The sequence below is a fragment of the Phyllobates terribilis genome, unplaced genomic scaffold, assembly GCF_046119375.1.
Source record: "Phyllobates terribilis strain yellow unplaced genomic scaffold, ASM4611937v1 Scaffold_5__5_contigs__length_657084704, whole genome shotgun sequence".
NCBI lineage: Eukaryota > Metazoa > Chordata > Amphibia > Anura > Dendrobatidae > Phyllobates > Phyllobates terribilis.
The window spans coordinates 35,330,669-35,349,479 of NW_027362765.1; the positions used below are offsets into that span (position 1 = coordinate 35,330,669).

General features: G+C 43.8%; 1 protein-coding gene across 2 annotated transcripts; it reads left to right on the forward strand.

Moving 5' to 3' along the window:
- The first annotated feature begins 1,904 nt into the window (after positions 1–1,904).
- LOC141271865 (uncharacterized) lies at positions 1,905–17,937 on the forward strand. Of its 2 annotated transcripts, none has more exons than XM_073682061.1 (7): positions 1,905–1,980; positions 13,494–13,643; positions 13,773–13,952; positions 14,036–14,159; positions 14,239–14,336; positions 14,516–14,606; positions 16,335–17,935. In XM_073682061.1, exons 2-7 carry the CDS (start codon positions 13,566–13,568, stop codon positions 17,084–17,086), a joined length of 1,323 nt encoding a protein of 440 aa, XP_073538162.1. In that variant the 5' UTR covers positions 1,905–1,980; positions 13,494–13,565; the 3' UTR covers positions 17,087–17,935. The 2 variants fall into 2 exon arrangements, with proteins under 2 accessions (XP_073538162.1, XP_073538161.1); XM_073682060.1 differs by lacking the exon at positions 1,905–1,980 and adding an exon at positions 2,280–2,567 and having other exon boundaries at positions 16,335–17,937.
- The last annotated feature ends 874 nt before the right edge of the window (positions 17,938–18,811 follow it).

Below are 18,811 nucleotides of genomic sequence, written 5' to 3' on the forward strand. Positions count from 1 at the left end.
TGTTAAAGACTCGGGGCAGGACAGACCCCTACCTGGTTACGGCTCCCCGTTCTTTGGTGAAATGGACACCCTTTTTGCTTCAAAAATTGCACCCGGTTGCGGACACTCCGTGACCACCCTAACGTGTTTTTCCTTATTGTATTGTTCCTGTTTATACCCTGTTATGTTTTCAAAAATATGTTTAGTCCCGGAGTACTAAATTTTACTAGGGGGGAATGTGGCACCCCAGGGTTCTGGTTACCACAGTAATAGCAATATTACGTCTGTGAGCAGGTGGGAGGTCTCCTGGTCAGGAACCCTAAGCATGCCACACCTCCTGCCCAGTCCTGGGAGGGGAAGAACTTCCCCTATATAAACTGGGGCTGAGGTGGGGTTAGAAAAAAGAGAAAGAAGAGAAGAAGAGGAGTCCCAGACAGAGACACAGTCTGGTCTGGAGTGGAGCAGATGCAGGGAGAGCAAGATCAGGAGCTCTGTGGGAGCAGTGATAAAAGGGGTCCAGGACTGGAAGCTGTAGAGCTCGTCCTGACTGAAGAGATCTCACCGGACACGGAGTCCGAGGCTGTGGGGACTGTTCCATACCCAGCAGCAGAAACCGTCCGGCAGGGGATTTCAGGTCCTCTGGCCAAGAAACCCGAAGGCACGGTCACACGCAAGGGACCAGCACCGCCGTCGTGGAGCGGAGGCTACCAGAAGGCCCCGAGTCACCGGCCATACGGGTGAGCACCACACGGTACACTCAGGGACGTGGGCTACTTTTACCCGCTTCTAGCAAGGTAGCCAGGAAGAGTACAATTAGTTGGGGAGGCCTACAACTCCGCCTGGCCGGGGGAGATCCTATCTGCTCACGGACTGACCAGGCCCCGATCGCTAGCCAGTACTCCCGGGAGGGTCTACCTTTGCCACCAGTAAAGACCCTGAGCTACACCGCACCGTCTCTGAGTGGTTCCTGGTGCCTGCGTGCAATTCTGCTATCCCCATCATCCACGTCTGCTGCCCTGAGGCCATACCCCTCCCGTTGGGGGTTATACTACCCACGCTGCACAACTGTACCACCGGCCTCAGCGGTCTGCCCTGCAGCGGCGGCTTCATAACCGCATTCAACGGGTGGCGTAATCGAACACTATAACATCTTCTGCTAAATTAAGCCACTTAGTTTGACACCCTGGGCACGGACCGGGTCACCGCCACGAGGACTACTAACCCCGACAGATCCGGCTCCGGGTATTCCCCGCGTGCGCAACGCTACACAACACAGGCCCAGGGGGCGCGTCATATACATACCCAAGTGAGTCGACCAGTATGCATCAACTTTGGGAACGTGTAGAAGAAACCTGGGATCAGATGTCGGTCGAGACATGTTTGAATCTGATCGAGAGCATGCCCAGAAGGATTCAGGTACTGTGTTGAAAACCAAAGATGAATTTACAAAATAATGACAAAATAATAAAGTTTTAATTTAGCATTTCAGGAGTAAAACACTAACAATGCAGTGACATGACAAGAATCTGCATAACTAATCATATGCTAAATAGTTGTAAGTCAAATTCTAGTATGAGATAACCAAGATGATTGTCTATAAAATAATGGTAGTCTCACGTTAGAAGCAGTATTGGATGGTGAGATATGGAGCCTGAAAGTCAAAAGATGAAAACGTTGTTACCCTTTTGCTCGTCACTGTATATAATTAACATGTCTAGTAATCCTGGGATTTCCAAAATTCCATAACTTTTTCTTCTTGGTGTTGCAATTTCATTGTTATGGATTGTAGATTTTTATACATATGTAAAAGTGTCCTGTAATTACGCACAGCCTGGTCACATTCACACTACAAAGACACAACTGCTCATGAGGCACAGCAGAGTCCTGCATCCACGGGGGCCCCTGATCATGTGACCCCTGACTCCTCCCCTCCTGTGATCTCATCACAGGTCCTGTGCGCACAGAACAGCCATATATGTGGTGGCGGCTCTGCAGGTGGAGGTATGTGGAGATCCCCCAATACTGGGTGCAGGGGGCATTAACCCCTTCAGCAATAAGACTGCTTTGTACTTTGCATCTCTGCATTACATGTGTATTACCGGTCTCATTGGCTCCTATCAGGTTATTACGGGATGAGTTGTATTTTGTTGCCATTTTCGGGTCCATATAATGTAACTGATCGACTTCTCTTCGCATATTTTTGAGGAATGGAAAAATGACATCAATTACGCTATTATTTAGGCATTTTTCATATACAATGATATGATATCCTGGGGAATATTTGTTCTTAGAATGCTCGAGTGCTCGATACTCGGATCGAGCAGGACGGACACTCGGACGGGCTCGACTCAAATACCGAGTATAATGGAAGTCAATGGGAAACTCGAGCATTTTTCCGGAAGAACCTCCACGGATATAATGGAAGTCAAGGCGAAACTTAAGCATTTTTCCGGAAGACCCTCCACGGAGGGCAGGAAAATTGCTGAAATAGATGAAAACAGCACTCAAATGACATGGGAACAGCATGGGGAAGACCGCTGGAAGCATCTCTGACTCCCAGGTCGCTGCCGGGAACAACGTTGTCAGAGGTATTACTCCACTTTTACAGACTGACAATAAAACATACAAAGCCTTTTACAAACATACAAAACATACAAATTAATTGGATGTTAGCAAACATTCTTTCCTGTATAATGACTTGTATATGAGGCAAAATAAATAAGAGAAAAAAAAAACCTCCTCCTCCACCCTGGAAGTCACCGGTAAATGTAATATTAACATTTTACTACCTTATGTGGGCATGTGGTGTGTGTGACATGGTCAGACACATCCTGTACAATTTATGAAGGAGGGACTTTGAACTTACAAAGCCTATCCGGACAATGCAAAAACTCCTAAAAACCATAAGGAAGAGGGACTCCGATACACCCTTTATTAGACATAAAGGAGGGCCTCTTACGCATTCTGTTAAAATTGTTAGGTAGTGGGACTCCTAATCTCATAAAGCCTATGCATAAAGCCTAAGTGGAAGGGCTGCCAAAAATTAGAAGGAACTGCAATACACCGTGGATTAAAAATTTTTTAAATGAGTGATGCATGATGACCCTTTAAAAATCTGAAGTGAGTGACGCATAATGACCCTCTAAAAATTTTTGAGAGAGTGACGCATGGTGGCCCTCTAAAAATTTGGAGAGTGTCCCATGATGGCCCTGTAAACAAAAAATTTTGAGTGAGGACTGCCTGTTGACACTAAAGATTTTGAATGAGGGCCGCCTGATTACCCCGTCGATAAGGTGGTGGAGGAGGACAAGAAAAAGAAGAAACCATGTACAGTATACCCTTTTTTGAGTGGGAAGGGGTGCATGGGAATACACCAGAAAAAAAGGAACATTTGAATAGATTTTGTCATGCCAGGTGTGGGAAAGACTTAGTGCAACACAGAGGGAAGTGGGAAAGGGAGCCCAGACACTAGGGAAGGGGGGAAGTGGAGACTTCCTAGACTGGTCTAGTGTCACCCTGTCTCAACTACCGTCCCTATATTGCCTCTTCAGCAGTCGCCGCACGCGTGCCTCACCCTGTCTTTCCCTGGCGTATGGCTAAGGCTAGGGATGGGAGGAAATGAGCACTAGTCGATCTCCACTAAACTCTATAGACAACAAGGGTAGACAAACAGGGGGAGAATTCTTATCTTTAGATGACTCCAGACAAATGCGAACTCGGCCTCAAGCTCCAGAGAGGATGAAGTACTGCTCTTGCTAAGCCTTCACAAGTAGAAATGAATATAGCCGGCACCTCCCTCTCAGACACACCAGGTATATATACACCTAGGCCAGGGAGCTAATTACCAGAGGGAGGTAGCCGCTAGGTCCTAGAGACAGCCTCTCCTCTAAGAAGATGTCTGTAATGCCAAACGTAGAGATCTCCTGCAACCAACTGCTGGGCGACTGTCTGTCATCTCTGATATACCCGTGACACTTTATGTTTGCTGCTGTCAGACGGTGTGGTTGGGAATTCTGGGCCAATCCAGACCTAGTTCATTTTGATAAGAGTCAGCCTGCGAGCATTTTCAGTTGACAGGCGGATGCGCTTATCAGTTATTATGCCCCGGTTGTTATTGTAAATATTTATACTTTGCTTTATTATTTTAGACAATTCATATATCTTTGATAATTTTGTATTTTAATATTAGCTTTATAAGTGTTATTCATAAAAGCAGGGTGTTGTCTCTGATATAGAGATGTCTTTGTATTAAGTTTCTTTGTTACAGAAGTCATAGAAAGCTGGATAGAATCAGTTTTCAAGGAATCTAACAGTTTCTATGATTTATGAACTTGTTATTCCCAAGTTACATAGTTTCTACGTTAGATAATGTAAAGCCTTTAAAGACATTTTTCTTTTCCTTGGTGGTATGGTCTGCTAGGTTCTCCATCATCTTCAAAACCTTTTCCCTCCTTGTCAGACTATTCCACGCATCAGGGTCTGAGTACTAGGAGGGTCTAATGAAACTGTCCCAGACCTTTGAAAGTGCTCCTCTGCCTCTATTGGACCTGGTGTGTGTCTACTTCATCTCTCCTCCTTGGTTGCCTAAGGATCTATGACCCCTGCTACCAGTGTTATCAGATGGGAATTTTTGTACTAAGTGTTCGACTAGGGCCTTCTGGTATTGCACCATTTTACTAGCCCATTCCGCTGCAGAAAGGAGAGATAGCTCTGTGCCCATGATGCAGAAATGCTCCGGATTTTTCCTGAGCGTTTCTGCATCTCCCTGGCAGAAAAAAACGCATGCGGATTGTACATGCGGATTGTACATGCGGATTGTAAATGCGTTTTTCTTGCCAGGGACATGCGGAAGTGAAGCGTTCTTCACATGCATTTCCGCATCAGCATCACTTGGAAAGTGCTTGTCAACTTGGTCACACTATATACAGTACAGACCAAAAGTTTGGACACACCTTATCATTTAAAGATTTTTCTGTATTTTCATGACTATGAAAATTGTACATTCACACTGAAGGCATCAAAACTATGAATTAACACATGTGGAATTATATACTTAACAAAAAAGTGTGAAACAACTGAAATATGTCTTATATTCTAGGTTCTTCAAAGTAGCCACCTTTTACTTTGATGACTGCTCTGCACACTCTTGTCATTCTCTTGATGAGCTTCAAGAGGTAGTCACCGGAAATGGTATTCCAACAATCTTGAAGGAGTTCCCAGAGATGCTTAGCACTTGTTGGCCCTTTTGCCTTCACTCTGCGGTCCAGCTCACCCCAAACCATCTCAATTGGGTTCAGGTCTGGTGACTGTGGAGGCCGGGTTATCTGGCGTAGCACCCCATCGCTCTCCTTCTTGGTCAAATAGCCCTTACACAGCCTGGAGGTGTGTTTGGGGTCATTGTCCTGTTGAAAAATAAATGATGGTCCAACTAAACGCAAACCGGATGGAATAGCATGCCGCTGCAAGATGCTGTGGTAGCCATGCTGGTTCAGTATGCCTTCAATTTTGAATAAATCCCCAACAGTGTCACTAGCAAAGCCCTCCCACACCATCACACCTCCTCCTGCATTCTTCACAGTGGGAACCAGACATGTAGAGTCCATCCGTTCACCTTTTCTGCGTCGCTCAAAGACATGGTGGTTGGAACCAAAGATCTCAAATTTGGACTCATCAGACCAAAGCACAGATTTCCACTGGTCTAATGTCCATTCCTTGTGTTCTTTAGCCCAAACAAGTCTCTTCTGCTTGTTGCCTGTCCTTAGCAGTGGTTTCCTAGCAGCTATTTTACCATGAAGGCCTGCTGCACAAAGTCTCCTCTTAACAGTTGTTGAAGAGATGTGTCTGCTGCTAGAACTCTATGTGGCATTGATCTGGTCTGAAATCTGAGCTGCTGTTAACCTGTGATTTCTGAGGCTGGTGACTCAGATAAACTTATCCTCAGAAGCAGAGGTGACTCTTGGTCTTCCTTTTCTGGGGCGGTCCTCATGTGAGCCAGCTTCTTTGTTGCGCTTGATGGTTTTTGCAACTGCACTTGGGGACACTTTCAAAGTTTTCCTAATTTTTCAGACTGACTGACCTTCATTTCTTAAAGTAATGATATCCACTCGTTTTTCTGTACTTGGCTGCTTTTTTCTTGCCATAATACAAATTCTAACAGTCTATTCAGTAGGACTATCAGCTGTGTATCCACCAGACTTCTGCACAACACAACTGATGGTCCCAATCCCATTTATAAGGCAAGAAATCCCACTTATTAAACCTGACAGGGCACACTTGTGAAGTGAAAACCATTTCCGGTGACTACCTCTTGAAGCTCATCAAGAGAATGCCAAGAGTGTGCAAAGCAGTCATCAAAGGAAAAGGTGGCTACTTTGAAGAACCTAGAATATAAGACATATTTTCAGTTGTTTCACACTTTGTTGTTAATTATATAATTCCACATGTGTTAATTCATAGTTTTGATGCCTTCAGTGTGAATGTACAATTTTCATGGTCATGAAAATACAGAAAACGCTTTAAATGAGAAGGTGTGTCCAAACTTTTGGTCTGTACTGTAAATCCATCCAAACGGCAAAGTGTGACCGTAAAGAATGGCTAAAAATAAAAAAATTAATCTATACTTACCTTCCGATGGCCCCCGGAGTCTTGCTTCGCTCCGTCCTGGCATGCCGGCAGCTCGTGGTACACTGAAGGACCTGCCATCACATGACTATGACGTCAGCGCAGATCCTTCAGTCCACCGTGATCTGCCGGCAAGGGAGGACAAGCGCAGCGGGGGCCGTCAGAAGATAAATATAACATTTATTTTTTATTTTATTCTTTTTTTCACAGGTTCTATGGTACCCGGGTCCGGAGGAGAGTCTCCTGTCCTCTAGACCCGGGTACCATCCGCACATTGAAACGCGTAGAATGCGCATCTACATATGCAGTGATGCGTAATCCATGCGTTTCAATGCAAGTCAATGGCGGCGCAAACGCAGCACTTCCGCAAAATTATTGGTAGTGCTGCGTTTTTTTCCGCAATGATAACCCGCAGCGGAAATTTCTGTAGCATGTGCACAGCACATGCGGATTATCATTGGGGACCATGGCAGGCTTTCTTCCATGCGTTTTTTAAGCATTTCTGCAGCGTTTTTGCCGCTGCAGAAACGCTTAAAAAACGCATCATGGGCTCACAGCCATAGAAAGTTCTCCTTGTAGCAGGGGTCGAGAAGTGTGAACAACCAGTAATCAGTGTATCACGCTGGAGAACCCAGCGTATAATGGCAGGAGAAGGGGAGTGGAGACCCCTAAACTGCTCAAACAACAAACCCTGTCTCTCATATGGATCCTATATAGGTTCTGCACCTATCGCCGAGCAGGAAACCTGGCCCTAGCTAACCCTAAAGCTAGGCCCTAGGTAGGGAGGGGGAGGGGTGAGCACTACTCAGCCCCACTGCAAACAAAGGTACACACAAGTGAAACGAACAAGGGAATATACTAAGCTTCAAGATGACACCTGAGAGCACACGGCAACAATCCACGAGGAACTCCAAGAAAATTCTAGCAGACTACTAGAATTCCAGGCCTGAATACATAAGAATCACTCTATCACCAGCAACTCTCTGGAGAAACTGAGTGTATTTAAGGATACAGCAAGGGCGTGCTAATTAGCAGCAAAAGGTGAAGATCACCGCTAGGTCCTAAAGGTAGAATCCCCAAGCAAGGTGAGAATCACCACTGGGCCCTAAAGAGAGAGGGCTCATGAAGATGTTTGCAAGGCCAAACGCAGCGACCTTCTACAGTCGGACTCCGTATGATTGTCTGTCAAACCTAACACACCCGTGACACAGTGTTGGCAAAAATGTGTATAAAGTGAGGGTCACAGGAAAGGCAGCGGGACATAAAGTCAGCCATGTGTGCCAGGCTCCCAACAGGTAAGACTTCCCTGTCCCCACCAGAGGATGACTCTCCAACTCCTCCTCCCTCTCCTCCTCTTCTGGCCATCCATGCTGAACAGACAGGATGAATCTGGTGTGGGTAGTACCCTCTGTAGTGCAGGCAACCATCTCCTGTTCTTCAGCCTCCTCCTCATCATCATCCAATCCACGCTGAGAAGATGAGATGAGGCTTGGCTGGGTAGTATCACCCTGTGTACTTTCTTCCTCCATCTCCACCTGGTCCACATGCTAAGCTACCGCTTTAATTGTGAGCAGCGAATGTTTGAGCAGACACAGAAGCGGAATGGTTACGCTGATTATGGTGTCATCGCTGCTCACCATCTTGGTTGATTCCTCAAAGTTTTGGACAACCTCACAGACATCAGACATCCTTGCCCACTCATCGGTTGTTATGTGCAGAGGCTGACCGGAATATCGACAGGCATGTTGTAGCTTGTATTCAACTACTGCCCTCTGCTACTCGCAAAGCTTTGCCAACATGTGTAATGTGGAGTTCCAGAGCGTGGTCACATCACACACTAGTCGGTGAGCTAGCATTTGCAAGCACTGCTGCAACACTGCCAGACCAGTGGCAGCTGTAGCTGACTTTCAGACATGGGCGTACACGTGGCGTACCTTCACATGTAGCTCAGGCAAATCTGGGTAGGTTTTCAGAAACTGCTGAACCACTAAGTTGAGCACCGTAGGCATGGTACATGTGCGAGCTTGCCAAGTTTTAGAGCTGCCGCCAGGTTATGGCCATTATCTCACATTTTTCTGCCTGGTTGTAGGTTCAGCAGATCTGTCTGGTCTGTTATACCTTTCAACAATTGTGCAGCATTGTGCTGTTTGTCACCTAAACAAATTAGTTTCAGCAGATCTTGTTCTCGCTTCACTGAGGCAGTGCTGCAGTGCTTCCAGCTTGCTACTGATATAAATGACAATTTGGAGATGGAGGAGGAGGGGGTGCAGGAACTGGTGTAGGAGGTAGAGGAAACCCTGATGCAACTAGGGCCCACAATCCTCGTCGTCAGTAGCACGTGTGCCGTCGCATGGTGTGACTCATACCCGACCTCCACTAGGTTCATAGCTTCACCCAGTGTGCCGTTAGAGAAATGTCGTGTCACTGGCCACAAGCACATATTGGTCATTAAGTGGACCTTCCCAGTAACTGCATTGGTCAGGGCACGGATGATGTTTTGGAACACGTGCTGGTGTGAGATGGGGACAGCACACCGAGAAAAACAGTGGTGGCTGGGGACCGAGTACCAATGGACGACCGCTACCATGAGGTTGCTTAAAGCCTCAGTGTCCACAAGCCTAAATGGAAACATTTCCAGGGCAAGCAGTCTGGAAATGTGGCCGTTTAGTGTTTGGGGCTGAGGTCTAGGTAGCTGGATACTGCGCTGGGACAAGGAATTGGACGTATTTGCTGATAGTGCTTGCGAATGTGCAATGACAGGTGCAGGGCGGGAGACATCTGTGCCTGCGTCATGGACAGGGGATTGGCAAGCACGTGCCATGGGGAAGTGGCAGTGGTGTCACCCACAGACACTGATTGTGGACCCAGGCGTTCGGCTCAGCTAGTTGGGTGCTTTGATGACATGTGCCTGATTATGCTGATGGTGGTCAAGTTGGTAGTGGTCATACCCCTGCTGATCTTGGTACGGCACAGGTTGCAAATGACTATTATTTCAATGCACTTTCTTTAAAAAAAGTGCTAGACTGGGAACACCTAACCCTTGGCCTGTGAACTTGCCACTTGTGGGTGCTCTGGGGAACAGTTGCCCACCTTCTCCCTCTGGCCACCCTACCGCCTCTTCCTGCCTGTTGCGGTGCTGCGGATTCCACCCCCACTGCAATGCTGGCCTCACTCTGCAAGGCACCTTTCCAGGTTGGGTCAGTGACTTCATATTCCACCACCTTATCTTCGACTTCCTCACTCTGGCCCTCCTAACTTGTTGACTTAACAAAAGGGGCGGACATATCATTGGTGCAAGTTAGGCACGTGCACAGGGGACTGAGAGGTAAGGAGACCCATTTCTACCTCCAAAGCAGGTGCAATTTTGCATTTTTAGGAGGTCTTAGGCTGCAAAGAACCCATAAGTTGTTCTTGCACAGGAGCCCTTTTCTGTCTGTATCCGCCAGTGCTTAACAATATCACTTGTTGGCAACAGTGTCTCATCATCTAGTACTTGAGACACTTGTTGCCATTCCCCACTGTCATCTTCTTTTGACCGTGGCTGCTCAGATATTTGGGCATCACTAGCCACAAGCTCCTCATGTCCTTCTTGAAACGTGCGGGGCAAGAGGCCAGAATCAATAAATGGAAATGTAAACGGATCCTCGGAGTGTCCGAGTGTAGGATGACTTGTCTCCTGGGACTCGTCATGGAGGCGGATCAGTGTGAGGAATATGTGGTCCAAACTCTTGGCTAGTAAGATAGTGAGACTGGATCATGTGGAAGACAGGGTGGTGCTGGGAAACATACTGGAAGCACTATCTGCCATCCAACCAACTACCTTTTCGCATTATTCTGGTTTCAAGAGTGGTGTCCTGCACCCTTCTGTGGGACAAGAAGCTAGGTTTAGTAGATGATTGTGTTTGTTGTGCTTCCGCAGCAGGCACAGTTTCACCTGGCCCACGGCAATGGCCTCAACGTGCACCATGAGCAGCACATCCACTTCCTTGTCTCTTACCGTATGCCTTGCGCATTGTATATTAGCTATATATGCCTGCAAACTTTCCAGTATTAATAGGGAAAAAGAAAATGTTTATCCCGACAAGGACTGTTGTTTTAACAGTGCAGCAGCAGCGGTATACAAGTACTGCAATAGCAATATTAAACCCTGCCTAGATGCCTCTAATCTTAAACTTTTGCTGCTGTAAGGTGACTAATGGTCATGTAGTCGATGGGAGGTATGTATCACAGAGATGGCTGGTCTCTGTGATGTAACCTGGAGTATTTCTCTAGATCACGCATGCACTAAGAGGTCTAATTGGTGCACCTGGGAGACGGGTTACGGGTTGCTAGGAGAGAATGGGTGGGTCCAGCAACCCACATTACCTCACCTCTGGGTGTGGTTAGCAGCCTATGAAATGGAGGCTGTTGTTTGGCACATGGTCTGTGTGTCTGAAGGCAGAAGGCCTCTTGTGTGTGGTTGTCTCCAGACTGGGCCGTGTACTGGATCCCTGCCAGCCTGTGTGATCACAGTGCTGGCTAACCAGAGTTTTTGCTAAACGGACTGTTTTCTTTGTTTTTGCCTTCACTAAAGGCTGTTTGTTTGCACTTTTGCTTTTGCACGGTTTATGAAACCAATAAACCCTTATGGACACTTAGGCTAAGTGCCCACGAAGCAGAAATGCTCCAGATTTTTTCCGCTTCACCCTGGCAGGAAAAACGCATGCGGATCCTACATGCGTTTTTCCTGCCAGGTAGAAGCATTTATCAAGCGTTCTTCACATGCATTTTCGCAAGCGGGTTATCAAGCGCTTATACAAGCGATTTTAGCATCACTTTGAAAGTGCTTGACAACTTGGTCACACTATATAAATCCATGCAAACGGCATGGATTTATAAAGTGTGACCAAGTTAATAGTTAAAAAAAGAATAAAAATGTAAAAAAAAAAAAAAAAACAACATTATACTTACCTTCCGATGGCCCCCGGTCCCCTCAGTGATGCGTCCTGGCTCCCCGGTGGTTCACGGTGGTGTAAAAGGACCTTCCATGACGTCATTTAGTCATGTGACAGGTCACGCGACCGCTGACGTCAGCGCTCGCGTGTCCTGACACATGACTAAATGATGTCATGGAAGGTCCTTTTACACCACCGCGAGCCACTGCGGAGCCAGGACGCATCACTGAGGGGACCGGGGGCCATCAGAATGTAACTATAATTTTTTTTTATTTTAATTCTTTTTTAACTACAGGTATTATGGTACCCGGGTCTGGAGGAGAGTCTCCTCTTCTCCAGACTCGGGTACCATCTGCACATTGAATGGCTTAATATCCGCATGTGTACATGTACTCATGCGGATATTAAGTGATTCAATGCAAGTCAATGGTGGCGATTACGCCGCGTATCCGCAAAAATAATGGACATTCTGCGGATTATTCCGCAATGATAATCCGCAGCCGAAATTTCCGCAGCATGTGCACAGCACATGCAGATTATCATTGGAGACCATGGGGCACGTATTACCAAGCGTTTTTTTAGCGTTTTCGCTGCGGAAATTCCGTGGCAAAAACGCTTCAAAAACGCATGGTGGGCACGCAGCCTTAAAGGAACATGCCTCCTGTTTTCTTCTCATCACACCCAAGTGAGTACGATCCTTACACTGCATAAATGAAAATATTTAGCCCTGAAAAGCACTGTTGTTTTAATGCTGCAGCAGCGGTATACAAGTACTGAAATAGCAATATTAAACCCTGACTATATCCCTGCTTTAAACTACGCTCTCCCTCCTATAACAACTCTCCCTGAACTGCTTCCTGAACATAGTGTGCCGAGTATCGCGTTACCAGGTCTTATATAAGACACCATGACGCGATGTGGCCGGCTAATCACAGTACTGTCAATATCCAACATGGCAACGGCATTACTGTGTAAGGCAGGCAATCCCCACATGTTCATTGCCTGTTTAACAGGCGCCAAACTTGTAGGGCGCTGGGACTCAAGCATGGTGCTCAAGCATCAGTGATACTCGATCGAGCTTGCCTGAGCACCCCGGTGCTTGATCGAGTACCGAGCAGTGGCGAGCATGCTTGCTCATCACGATTTGTTATATGATTTTTCCACAATAAAAGAAAAGCCATAACACAAGAATATTTTTCTTGGAAAAGTATGTAGCCTTTGTGTCAACATTTTCAGATAAATGCTATTTTTTCTGGTGGTCGTGCCTTCACGTAACATGATACTGATGAGCTATAGATTAAACAGTCACTATTGACCACAGCATCTAAGGAGTTACAGAGCCATATGCATTCAGTGAGATTGAACCGGGTGATGTGTGCATGATGTACTGTAACGGCAAGGTTCACAGAGGGATGTTCCAAACTTTCGGTAACTGAGAAATGATAACTGGATCTGTTCCCCATACTTGAGCGAACAGTCTGTAGAAAGTGAGAATACAACATCTACATGTTACATTTCATTATATTCATATTATTATATATTTCTCCTTATTATGGCCAGTAATTGTATTATTACAAACAAGGCTGTGGAGTCAGAGTCGGTATAAAATGGACCAACTCCGACTCCTAAAATATATAATAAATTGGGGACAGTAGTTCAATGCAGTTTGTGGGGAATATTTTTTCATAAGAATTTGGGAAAGTTATGAAATGCCCTATAAATTTCTGTCGTATTCCTGGTCTAAAGGTCTAGACTTTTAGCTGAGATGAATCTGTGCTACAGTAAATTTATCACTTAAACATGACCCATGTGTGAGGGAGTCGGAGTCATGGAGTCAGAGTTGGAGTCGGTGTCATGGATATTGAGGAGTCGGAGTCGGAGGTTTGGCTTACCAACTCCACAGCCCTGATTACAAAGGATCTTTATGATGTTACATTGGCTCATCTTTTTCCCATTCAGGTCTCTACAATATCGGATCCTGTTAGTAGAGATATTCTATATAAAAGAATTTTTCTGATTGATTCCTCAAGAATGGATAGGGACAGGGACAAGATGGCAGAGAGGATCTTACACCTGACCCTAGAGATCCTCTTTCATCTTACTGGAGAGGTGAGAGATACTGATGACGTCAAATTGCATCATTCTTATCTATGGGAATAACAGATGGACCGAACTGGAGAGGTGAGGACTTTGGAGATGTATGTAGTGAGATTTATTAATGTGCCTCTCCATAACTAGGATTACACAGTAGTGAAGAAGACCTCTAGTGAGCGCTGTCAGGCCCCTGTGTTTGAGGGATGGGGAAGACCCCTGAGCCCAATCACTGGGCCTCCACCTCACCCCCTGATACATGAGGACATCAGTGACCAGAAGATCCTAGACCTCACCTACAAGATGATTGAGCTGCTGACTGGAGAGGTGACACTGCTGGGAATGCTGGGACATTATACAGCAACACTATAAAGGGATTGGGGGGATAACTGTATCATTGTATGTGTCAGGTTCCTATAAAGTGTCAGAATGTCTCCGTCTATTTCTCCATGGAGGAGTGGGAGTATTTGGAAGGACACAAGGATCAGTACAAGGACATCATTATGGAGGTTCCCCAGCCCCTCACGTCACCAGGTAATAGACAGGACTAAATACACACGGCCTATAATTATCTGTATGTAAAGAATTCAGTGCCTGTAAATGTTTCCTTCAGATCTATCCAGTAAGAGGACAACACCAGAGAGATGTCCCCGTCCTCTTCTTCCACAGGACTGTAAACAAGAAAATCACTATGTTCCTCAGGATTATCAGGTAGATGGAGAGAAGGTGTCATGAGATCTCCCCTATGATGTGTAGACGGCTGTGAAGGTCTTGTGCTCAGTCTTGTGTTATCCACCAGTATTATATGTTTTATACTTGTGTAATGAGGACGGTGGAGATGACAGGATTAGAGCTGATCATAGATGTGACTTTTCCAATATTTATTTCAGGGTGAAGATCTGCCCCATATTAATACTACAGAGACATATGTGAGGGGTGATGAGTGGTGTAAAGAGGAGATTCCTACAGATAATCACACAGGTGAGTAGTAATCACTAAATGCAGAGAGGTCACAGATTCTTCTCATTCACCAGCTTAATAGTTTTGTACTTATATTTTACACTCTGTTGTCTCTCAATTTTTAGTTGTATATTTTCCCTCCTTCAACCAAAATATAAATTTAATCTGGATATAATTATAGTTGTTAACACATGATGGGTATTTATAATATTGAATATAGACTTGATCTAGTCCTGAATATATCTTATGTCTTCCTCGTCTGCTGTCTCAATTTTTGAACTTAGACCTATTAGAGTTGTATCAAGTTACTGTTTGCTAACAAAGTAGATATGTTGGAGACATGCACTGAATGGCCACCTTATTATTGACCCCTGTTCCCTTTAATAACACATTGGACCCTCTTTGGCCCTTAGAATTGCATTATGGCTAACACTTTAGTAGGTGTGGGAATTGGACAATTTAGAGTGGCTCATTTGATGGAGATACTGACATGCTCTGAATAGCTTGTCCTCCTTCATCCCAGATATGCTCTATAGCATTAATATCCAGAGACTGAAAAGGAGAAGGATATACTTCTGCTAAAACTATTTAAACTATGTATGTACAGGATATAAAGCAGAATTAGGGTACAGTATTTTCTTCTACTTTTTGCCTACTTTGGACACATCATACGAAGACAGCAATCACTGGAGAAGGACATCATGGTCGGAAGAATAGAAGGAACAAAGCAAAGAGGAAGACCAGCAACCTGATGGCTTGATACAATCAAGATAATGTCGGAGAAGACCTTGGTGCACCTATCTAGGCTTGCACAAAATCAATCTTCATATAGAGCATTCATCCATCAAGTCACCATGGCTCAAAATCGTGCTGAAGGCTGTTAAATAAAATAAATACAATTTTCTTCTACTATATAATATATTTAAACTGAAAGAAAAAAAAAAATCTGATTTACTGATAAGATTGATCCCAAAGAGTTTTTAAGTACAATCATATCTCTTTGTTTAATATTTCTATTCTTGACTTCAATCTTCAGAATTGCACTAAAAGTAAAATATTACTCAACTTAGGTGGATATTGGACAGCCATGGACATTGTTCTTGTGGAGCAGTCTATGAGACTTCGGTTCTGTTGGATATAATCTAAATGAAAACTTCAACTTATTTCCTGTATAATTTCACTTTGGTTAAGACCATTTTTATCACAGTAGTTACATGTTGAAGCCAGGAGGATCTTTTGCTGATATGTGGGTTTTCCTGGGGATATGTTGCCACTGGAGCAATGTCCAATCTTTAGATGAATTCCTTGTTTTTTTGTCCTGGGATTATGGTCCAAGATTATCCCGTCCTTCTTTACTGTGTCTGCTTGATTTATGGTGTAGTCCTTCCATACGACAATCAAGTGGACACCATTCTGTCACCAGCCACTGCATTAGTGATGAGTGAGTATGCCTCATTAACCCTTTTTGGTGAGCACGCTCGGGTATTCGCCGAGTATTTTGGCGTGCTCGGCGTTTCATTCTCTGTCGTCGCGTCTGCAAGTGTCACAGCTGTTTGACAGCTGTGACACATGCAGGGATAGCCTGTTTAGTTGGTAGACTAATGTTATGGTCCTGTGGTTGGTGCACTGAGGTCTACTGTGGAATTGTGATCTGTTTTTGCATTTTCTATGGACATTTTATATAGAAATGTTATAAAAAAAAATGTTAAGGTTATTTTACTCAAAAATAATTGGTTTTATCCTTGGCAGATGACTGCAGCAGGAGAACAGAGGGACATCTGACAGCTTCTATTTTTAAATCAGATGACCTTGACATCAAGCAAGATACATTTGATGAACATGTCATCATTGTCCCAGCTGTACCATCATCCCTTCACAACAAAGATCTATCATCTGATCCTTTTAAAAAGTTCCTATCTTCTAATTCATCAAAGACTATTAAGAAAAATAAAAGACACAAAAGGGGCCTTAAAAATCAAAGTGCTCTAGAAGAAAAGAGGCATTCTTCAAGTTCAGAACTGGGCAGAAGTTCTTCCCTCAAACCACATTTTGTTAAACATAAAAAAATTCACAGAGGGGAGAACCCATTTTCATGTTCAGAGTGCGAAAAATGTTTCAACAAAAAATCAGCTCTAATTAGACATGAGAAAGTTCACATAAGAAAGAAACCATTTTTATGTTTAGATTGTGGAAATTGTTTTAACCGTAAATCAAGTCTTGTTAGACATCAGAGAACTCACACAGGGGAGAAGCCATTTTTATGTCCAGAATGTGGGAGATATTTTAGTCAGAAATCATATCTTCTTGATCATGTGAGAACTCACACAGGGGAAAAGCCATTCTCATGTTCAGAATGTGGAAAATGTTTTAACCGGAAATCAATTCTTATTATACATAAGAGAAGTCACACTGGGGAGAAACCATACTTGTGTTCAAAATGTGGAAAATGTTTTAGCCAGAAATCAAATCTTGTTACACATCAGAGAACTCACCCAGGGTAGAAACATTATGTATGTTCAGACTGAGGGAAAAAAATTTTCATAAATCACATCTTGATAAATCGAAGAGTGTAGAAGCCATTTTATGTACTGCATGTGAAAAATTGTGAGATCAAAATGTAGCTCTAGTTGCACATAAAAAAATCGCACATGGAAGACGTCCAGAGTGTGAGAAATGTTTTACTCATAAATCTCGAATGTCAAAGAAATCACACAGTGAAGTAGGCATTTTTTTTAATCTGTGAAAAGTTGTACAAGAAAACATACAATAATTACAGTCAAAGTATATTACCACTGTTATGAGAATAAATTCGATCCAAAACGAATTTCCCGGTAAAATCCAGTTGATTTGGCAAATTTGAATCTAGTCAGATTTGCACATCTCTATTAGCTACCCTATAAGTCAATGTCTGCCTCTTTAACGAGCTTTACAACATGATCCAGGATAAATGAATGTTGCCTATAAGACTTCATACTAAACTGGCCTCTTGAAGGTAAACCAGTGCATCTCCCAAAGTAAAGTCACATGTCCTACACAAGAAAGGAAGAGTACTTCAGAGCACTAAATGAAAATTATGAAATGTATGCAATTATCAATAAACATGTTATCCATAAAACAAATGAAATTACAAACAACACATGGATATCAACCATGGGCAAATGATATTTTACAATAACATATTTCTACTTTACTGTACATCTATACCTTGCAGGGGTTTTCAGCAATTCTCCTCAATCACACGTTTATGGTCTCCCATCCTGAATCAATTTGGTGATATTTGTAGTCCCTTGGAATTGAAATTGTGACCAATCCACCAAGTGCAACTTTCTGACAACCAAGAGAAAATCTAATTTTTTTTTTTTTGCCATCTAATGTAGAGACTCGGCATCTAATATGGTCTCGATAAATCGTGTGATCATTCTAGCGCTTTTTGAGTTTTGTTTTACTCCAATTAAACTTGGTGAAAAGGCTGTGCCTATTGATGGAACCATTTTGGAAACTAATCTCACCCCAAAGCTCATAACTATACCAAACATTTCTTTTTGGAATGATAAAACCTCTTTATTAGTTGTCTTATTTGTGTACATTTTGATGGTAAGTAGTCACAAACATCACAATTTTTTGATGTTTTATTTGTCTTTTTTTGCCTTCATGGTGTAGTAAAAGTTTCTGATTATACATGAATTTATTTTCTTCACGAGCATTGGAAAATAGATTGACGTAAACTCTTTAAGTATGTAGATTTGATCCAATGTCAATTTACAGTTGAAAGAATTGAGGAGTTATGAATCTCTTAAAAGATAACAAAGGCATTCTCGCCTTCCATTACTTACAGCATCGGCTCCTCTGGTTCTATACGCTGGCACTGGAAGGGATTCCTGCGCCGTCTGGATGTCACAGGACCGCTGAAGCCCGTCATTGATTAGACTAGAACACTGCATTATTGGATGTTTCTCTGATGACCTTAAGGCTATGTTCACACACGTTCTGTTTGTTTCTGCTGCAAATTTGCTGCTAACTTTTCTCTGGCAGGAAAACAGCTGCGTATTTGTTGCGGTTTTTGCTGCGTTTTTTTGACCACCCATTACTTCCTATGGGTGAAAAAATGCTGCAAATACGCAGCAAAAATGCAGGTGTTTTTTCTGCTGCAAAAAAACGCTGAAAGAAGTGACGTGCTCTATTTTCCAAAAACACAATCAAGTCACGAAATACAAAAAGCAAAGCCA

Bases quoted from the DNA above. Each gene is read 5' to 3' on its own strand.
- LOC141271865 (XM_073682060.1), top strand. From the start codon at position 2,493: ATGGGAACAGCATGGGGAAGACCGCTGGAAGCATCTCTGACTCCCAGG. The intron at 13,953-14,035 runs GTGACACTGCTG...TGTATGTGTCAG, and splicing joins TTGAGCTGCTGACTGGAGAG to GTTCCTATAAAGTGTCAGAA. The intron at 14,607-16,334 runs GTGAGTAGTAAT...TATCCTTGGCAG, and splicing joins TCCTACAGATAATCACACAG to ATGACTGCAGCAGGAGAACA.